The 7,649-nt window shown below is 43.6% G+C and overlaps 1 protein-coding gene across 1 annotated transcript; it reads left to right on the top strand.

Annotated features, from left to right (window-relative positions):
• The first annotated feature begins 1,149 nt into the window (after positions 1 to 1,149).
• CTLA4 (cytotoxic T-lymphocyte associated protein 4) lies at positions 1,150 to 6,887 on the top strand. The gene is made up of 4 exons (XM_029226085.1): positions 1,150 to 1,414; positions 4,533 to 4,880; positions 5,338 to 5,447; positions 6,727 to 6,887. Exons 1-4 carry the CDS (start codon positions 1,306 to 1,308, stop codon positions 6,829 to 6,831), a joined length of 672 nt encoding a protein of 223 aa, XP_029081918.1. The 5' UTR covers positions 1,150 to 1,305; the 3' UTR covers positions 6,832 to 6,887.
• The last annotated feature ends 762 nt before the right edge of the window (positions 6,888 to 7,649 follow it).

Here is a 7,649-nt window from a genome sequence, read left to right as displayed (position 1 = left end):
AGGGAGAAGGCAGTAGGAACAGTGTTGGTTAAGCTGATGAAACCTGAAAGAGGTGTGTTGGAGAGATGACGAGCAGAGGAAGGGGGCATGTGAGGGGATGCTGGAAGATAGTCTGAGAGGCATCAGGCCCATACTCTACACAGCCTCCTTTGCTGTGCTGAGGAGTCTGGGCAAGGGAAACCATGAAGGGCTGCAGGAAGCAAACACCATACTGTCTGCTCGTGTGTAGGTCTTCTGGAAGTCCTTTGAGGCATTGACTACATTTTTGTTTTGTCGTCATTCAGTCCTACACGCACACAATTTCTGGCATATCATAGGCTCTCAATAAATGTGTCTTTCATCATTGAAATATAAGAAAAGTCCTCAGTTTTAAGAGTGGGGTAGTCTCTGGTGCTTAGTATTTTCTTAGAGGATGAACATTTGCTCTGTCTGCGACTTTCATAAATTTAAGAACTTCAGTCATATTTCACCTCAGTCCTTGGATTTTCTGCTTGAAAACTTCCCATTAGGAAAAAAGAGTCTATTCTCTGATGGAAGGTTTGAATTTCTTGGGTCTTTTTCATTGACTTTTTCTTCTTCAATTCTGTTTTGTCTTTGTTGAGTTAAGGCTTTCAAGAGCACCAGAATTCTTTCCTCATCTGCAAAACCAGAGGCAGATCAATTTAGTTCTTGTGATTTTGATATTTTCTCCTAACAAAAATCTTAAATGGAGCTAGGAGAAATAAACTCTGATTTGCAAAGCATGCCAAAGATGGCGCCTCACAGGTGGAATGCAAAGCCTTTATTAATGATGCCCAGACTAATTCTGTCTTTAGCACAAGGGCTCAGAGAGCCAGCAACTTAGCAGTTTTGTGGGGTAGGCAGGGGGGCGTATCAATGAAATAAATTGGGTCGTAAAATATGCCTAGACAATTGGATAAAACTGGGACTTATGGGGACTCCTGCACTCCAGGAAATTCTCCAAGTCTCCACTTATCCTCAAAATGAACAAGAAGCTTCAGTTTCAAATTGAGTGCATTTTCCATCCATGGATTGGCTTGTTTTGTTCAGTTTTACTTTGAGTATTTGAGGTTATCTTTTCGACGTAACAGCTAAACCCACGGCTTCCTTTCTCGTAAAACCAAAACAAAAAGGCTAGAAATTCAGGTGCCTTCTGTGTGTGCACATGTGTAGTACATACCTGGGATCAAAGCCTGCTATATAAAGTCCTTGATTCTGTGTGGGTTCAAACACATTTCAAAGCTTCAGGATCCTGAAAGTTTTCGCTCTGCTTCCTGAAGACCTGAACACTGCTCCCATAAAGCCATGGCTTGCTTTGGCTTCCAGAGTCATGGGGCTCGGCTGGACCTGGCTTCTAGGACCTGGCCCTGTACTGCCCTGTTTTCTCTTCTCTTCATCCCCGTTTTCTCTAAAGGTGAGTGAGGCTATTGGAGCATGGGAGTGGAGGAGGTGTTTCTCCCACCTGGGTTTCATTCCTTTTAGCAGTCAAGGGCAGTGATTTATAGCAAATCCAGAAGCTAAAGGTGAGACTCCAATCTCCTGGCGTGGGCAGCTCTGTATTCCAAGGCAGGCAGGGGACAGCTGACAGCAGCAAATCAGCAGAGACACAGCTCTTAGCAGTTTGCTGGGCATGGAGTGGGAGCTTAATGAATACGTGTGAGTTGGTCTGGGAGACATGAGCAATTTCAGACACTTCTATAAGATGAGAAGAAAATACTGCAAAGTTAAGTGATTTAAGAGAGCAAAGATACCCACCATCCTAAATCCATTTGGGCTTGGAATCAGGGTTAGCTCAAGATTTCCCTTTTTCTGACTTACTTCACTCTGGATGACAGACTCTAGGTCCATCCACCTCATTACAAATAGCTCAATTTCGTTTCTTTTTATGGCTGAGTAATATTCCATTGTATATGTGTGCCACATCTTAAGTCAGAAAGAGAAAGACAAATACCGTATGCTAACACATATATATGGAATTTAAGAAAAAAAATATGTCATGAAGAACCTAGGGGTAAGATGGGAATAAAGACACAGACCTACTAGAGAACGGACTTGAGGATATGGGGAGGGGGAAGGGTAAGCTGGGACAAAGTGAGAGAGTGGCATGGACATATATACACTACCAAACGTAAAATAGATAGCTAGTGGGAAGCAGCCGCATAGCACAGGGAGATCAGCTCGGTGCTTTGTGACCACCTAGAGGGGTGGGATAGGGAGGGTGGCAGGGAGGGAGATGCAAGAGGGAAGAGATATGGGAACATATGTATATGTATAACTGATTCACTTGGTTATAAAGCAGAAGCTAGCACACCATTGTAAAGCAATTATACTCCAATAAAGATGTAAAAAAAAAAAATTCCCTTTTTGAAGAACACTGATTTAGGCAAATTATGGGAAGTTTCTTTCCTACCCAATTCAAGGTTTTAAGGTCCTCTGATTCACTTTTATAAACGGATTAGCCTGCTTGCTTAAACTTTCAGCATCCTTTACTCAATGCAGGGTTTTAAGGTCCTCTTAATCAACTCTATGGTTAGCTAATTATTTTAAAAAATGAAAGCAATTTGACGTAGTAAAACAAACAAACAAACAAAATGAAAAAAAGAAAGGAAGAAAGAAAGAACAAAAGAATGAAAGAAAGAAAGAGCCATAGGTCTGTTTGGCATAAGATACTTAATTGCCGCCTGACTTATCTCTGGACCTTAGGTGCAGATTCCCCAGTTTTCAGATGAAATAAAGCTCTTTAGAGGTTGATACCTGGTCTGTTACAATGGTGTGAAATGGTGACCGTTTTACCAGAAGGTGAATTTCAACCTTCTCTCCCTCTAGAGCTTCTCGGTTGAAAAACCAAGTGGTTTATACAAAGTAGGTGCTCAAAAGATATTTGATTATTAATTTTTACTGTATAAGAAATATTCATACACATTCTCTTATTTTACATGTTTTGAACATGTAAAGTTAAATATCAGAGAAATAATCAAATTTACTTTTAAGAAAATTTATCTCAACCTGTAACTGGGATCCTCCCATGGTGGATATTGGAAAATTGTGTAACCAGATTTAGTGGTGATAATTGGGAGCTTGCCTCGGGGGAGGGCAGGAAACTTGGTCTTCTTTAAGCTTAGAGTCAACACAACAAATGGGCAGGATATAATGATTAATGCACAAAAAACCTTTAATACAGGGCTGAATTTGATTAAGTACTACGGTGGAGTTATAATAGTACAAAGGATGCTCAGAGGGCATCTCTGATAGACAGAAATGAGGGTTGGGAAAGAAAACTACTGTCTAGCCAACCAGGGCTGCTGGATTAACCATGGCAATGGTTAATGGCTGCTGCCATATTGTTCTCTTCTGAGGACACAGGTTGCCTACTACAGGTGCTTGGGGGAAAGGACTAATGTTCTCAGAATAAAGTGATTTATACACAGGAAGAGGTGTCCTGGAAGCTCAGATTGGAGTGGTAAGCTGGGATCAGATAATGGAGACAGTGAAAGTTATTTGTTTTTGTAATCAGTGGTATATAAGGCATGAAAGGGTTTGAACAGAATGAGTGTCATGGTTCAATCCAAGTTTTGAGTGTCACTTGTGTGATTGATTGACTAGAGAGGGGCCCAGTTAGTTACAGGAAAGTAATTTGTCATGAAGCCACTATTTTTTAGATGATGTGAGCCCTTTTGTATGGAGAGCTGGCCTCCCTTCTCCTGTAGAAGCCAGAGGGAAAAGAACAAAGGAACACAAGTTGTTCGAGTGAAGGAGAGAGGGTGGTGGAAGAGGTGATGACAGTGGCAGGGGAAGCCCATAGAAGTGAACAGCAGGGTTGCCTCAGCCTACAGAGGAAATGACCCGGTGCCCTCGGCTCGGTGGCTTCCTTCATCAAGCAGCATCCCTCATTCTCTGGCGATAATGCAGGGAAGGGGGTGGCCGGCACCATGGGCCAAGGCTCAGCTCCTCATGGGCGATTGAGGTCCAGGGCCAGATCAATGCGGGTAGAGGTTATTAAGGTATACTTTGAGGGATAAAGCAAGACTCTATACCTCAGCCTCCAAACTTTCCCCTACTACTCTTATGGGTCCTACAGCTCTATCATAACCTTAGAATACCAGAGTGGGAAGGCACTCTGATGTCATCTGATCTAATCCCCTCTTTTGCATGTGAGGGAAAAATGAAGTCCACGGGGGAGGCATGGCTTTCCCCAAATCACCTATTTCACAGTAGAGCCAGCCCTTCTCTTTGTCACATCAGTGTTCTTCATGCCACAACCAACTGCCTTCAAGGCACTGTTTTCCAATAAGGAAGCACCTTCATGGAGCGTAACCGGAAGACAGTGGCGAGATGGAGGGGGTGCTGGGGTGGGTGGAGAAGGAAAGGGGTAGGGGAGGGTGATGGGTTTGTTGATGGGGGGAGAGAAAGGCTGACAGGTGAAACTGGAGGGGGCCATCAAAGATCAACTTTGCCTGGCCTGAGGGTTTTGCCTGGACCTTGTCATGCGCTAGCATGAGTTCATTGAGTTCCCTTTGGTTTTCTTGCTTTAGGGGTGCACGTGGCCCAGCCCGCAGTGGTGCTGGCCAGCAGTCGGGGTGTTGCCAGCTTCGTCTGTGAATATGGGTCGTCAGGCAAAGCCGCCGAGGTCCGGGTGACGGTGTTGCGGAAGGCAGGCGGCCAGCTGAACGAAGTCTGCGCCGCGACCTACATGGTGGAAGATGAGCTGACCTTCCTGGAGGATTCCACTTGCACTGGCACCTCCAGTGGGAACAGAGTGAACCTCACCATCCAAGGGCTGAGGGCCACGGACTCCGGGCTCTACATCTGCAAGGTGGAGCTCATGTACCCGCCGCCCTACTATGTGGGCATGGGCAATGGAACCCAAATTTACGTCATTGGTGAGCATCACTGACGACGCCTTTTGCATTGCTGTCTCTTCTCTGTGTGCAAACAGTTTTGCTCCTTGATTTCAGGTCGTTCATGTTTAGGATTGTGGGAATTCTCTTTAAGAGTTCTCTGGCCTACTGCATGAGTCCTACTCAGTATGGGTGGCGAGGCAAACGACATTCTGTTTATAAAATAAAATGAGCTGGAGAAGGTGTGTTTCCTCCCGGCAGGTTGGGGCACTCACACTGGAGTGATACCCAGCATGAAATTTGGCCTTGGCCTTTGATCTGAAACTCCTGGCAAAGTAGCCCCAACAGTCAGACTTACCTGGGGTCCAGCGATTCCAATTAGGGGTGGACATCAAGGTCTGGAAGCTTGAACTTTTTCCTTCTCTCACCGGTGGGGGGGAGTACTGCCCTAGAATTTAGAAAGCATCTCAGGGAAATTCTGCTTTGTTCTCTGTTGCAGATCCAGAACCATGCCCGGATTCTGATTTCCTCCTCTGGATCCTGGTAGCAGTTAGTTCAGGGTTGTTTTTCTACAGCTTCCTCATCACAGCTGTTTCTTTGAGCAAAATGGTGAGTGCCGTGCCGATAACGCACCATCCTTGGTCAGAATACCTTTAGTGATAACAACTGGCCAAATGATGCTGTTGAGTCGAGTTTTCTTGAGATGAAGCGGTAAATGAAGAAGAGGAAGGACGGTGGTAAAGAACACACTAGAACCCTTGGCATTGGCCTTTGAGGTTTCAGGATGACTAATATTTTATATGAGTGTGTTTGACATTGAATGTTTGTGTGCTTTTGCATAGGGTTTCATTTTGAGTAGCTGAACAACACGGGGCAGCTGTTTTGCTCTTTATCTTCATGACAATTGTACTTAAGTTAATAACCCTGAAACATTAGGTTGGGCAAAATGATGCTGGAGAAGACCGCAGGGGTGGTTAATGTCCCTCTACTTTACCTGGAAGGCATCACTCTGTGCGACTCTACTTGAGCCATCCTTGACCAAGCTGTAGGCGTCCACGTAACACATGCCCAGGGTGCCCTGTTACCCAGTCTGCTTGACTGGCAAGCCTCATGCTCTTCTCCAGCCCAGTAAATGAGAACCCAGTTTTCATTTACTACAGTTGTTGTAGAAGAAGCAGAGGTATGGAATCCGGACTTCTGTCAAGATTTCTGACAGTCGCTTGCAACCTCCTTTGCCTGAGGCTGGCTTTGCCATTCACAAACCTCTCCCTCACCTTCCTCTCTCCCTCCCCTTCTCTTCCACTCCCTTACTCCCTCCCTCTCTCCCTCCCGCACCCCTACACTGTATTCCAAGAACCTCTACTCAGTCTGTTCTGTTGCTGTAGCTTCTTTCTACCTCATTTGCTAAAAAGTGCCACACTAACCAGTAGACTAGACCTCAATTTACTGAGGTGATAAAAACTGGGAACTAATGTGGACCGAGAAAAAAAGTAATAAAGAGTATGTGAGGAGTAGAGATGAGACATACTGCTCACAAAGAGAATAATTGAAGTTTATTATCTTATCAAGCTCATCCCCTCACAAACAAGACCCAGTCAATTATCATAGGCATTTTGGGTGTTCTTTCTAAAGCTTTCTTGAAGTTTCTTTCTGCTATCTCCCAGTCAGGGAAAATGATTTCTATCTTAAGTCAATAGCACAGAGTTATTTACCCGAAATGAATTTTAATAGCTGAATCAAGAAAATCTCCTGGGGCTTATAATTCTGTATGTTGTGAACATCTATTTTTCAGTGGGGTAGGGACCCAATATTTGTTGAATCCTATTATAGTTAGAAGTGGCTTCTGTATTCCTCAATACTAATTACTGTTTCTTTTAATGTTTGGCAGCTAAAGAAAAGAAGCCCTCTTACTACAGGGGTCTATGTGAAAATGCCCCCAACAGAGCCAGAATGTGAAAAGCAATTTCAGCCTTATTTCATTCCCATCAATTGAGAGACCATTATGAAGAAAAAAGACTATTTTCCAATTTGTAAGAGCTGAGGCAATTCTAACTTTTTGCTATCCAGCTATTTTTGTCTGTTTGTGTATTTTGGGGGATTCATCTCTCTTTAATATAAAGCAGGATGCAGAACCCAAATTAAGCGTACTACAATTTAAAACAAAGGAGCAGAAAAACAGAGCCGGGCTGGTTCTGTCACATCTGATCCAATTTTAGTAAAAGCCTCACTTGGGAGCAATATTGGGATGCAGCATTACAATGTGGAGTCAAGACATAAGTTAGGGAATGGTACAGTCCCAAGAAAGCAAAGGAAGAATTAAGAGCGAGGATGGTATTATATACATCTTGTATTTACCTGTGAGATGTTTATAGCTGAAATGATGTTTTCATGTAAAATTTTTATGCTGTGTTATTTTTCTTAACAAATATATAATTACATAAAGACTTAAAAAATACTCACATGGCTATATTTTAGCCAGTGATTCCAAAGGTTGTATTGTAACAATATGTATTTTTTATTTGATAGTATTGTGCATGGGGGCCACATGTGCTTTTGTGTATTTGCTGGTAGTTTGAGTATAAACACTATATGGCAGTGTCTTCCCACCATGGGTTCAGGGGAAGTTTTGTGGAGAGACTCAGGACACTAATACACCAGGTAGAGTACAAGGTCACTTGCCAACTGGCTTGGAAACTGGATAAGGTCATAGCTCATTCTTGCAGACATGTTGGGCTGAGTTGGTGTTGACATGGGGTTTGGGCTTTTATGCCAACTCCTTCCACTGGTTTGCAAGGAAGCCAAAGCTGGTGG

This window comes from Monodon monoceros, unplaced genomic scaffold (genome assembly GCF_005190385.1).
Source record: "Monodon monoceros isolate NGI ecotype Baffin Bay Population unplaced genomic scaffold, NGI_Narwhal_1 Super_Scaffold_16, whole genome shotgun sequence".
Lineage (NCBI taxonomy): Eukaryota > Metazoa > Chordata > Mammalia > Artiodactyla > Monodontidae > Monodon > Monodon monoceros.
Note: the sequence above shows the minus strand (reverse complement) of the source record. Positions and strands in the feature narration are given on the sequence as shown.

Excerpts from the sequence above, each read along its gene's own strand:
- CTLA4 (XM_029226085.1), top strand. The coding sequence starts at position 1,306 with ATGGCTTGCTTTGGCTTCCAGAGTCATGGGGCTCGGCTGGACCTGGCT. Across the intron at positions 4,881-5,337 it reads AACCCAAATTTACGTCATTG|ATCCAGAACCATGCCCGGAT; the intron begins GTGAGCATCACT and ends TCTCTGTTGCAG. Across the intron at positions 5,448-6,726 it reads CTGTTTCTTTGAGCAAAATG|CTAAAGAAAAGAAGCCCTCT; the intron begins GTGAGTGCCGTG and ends AATGTTTGGCAG.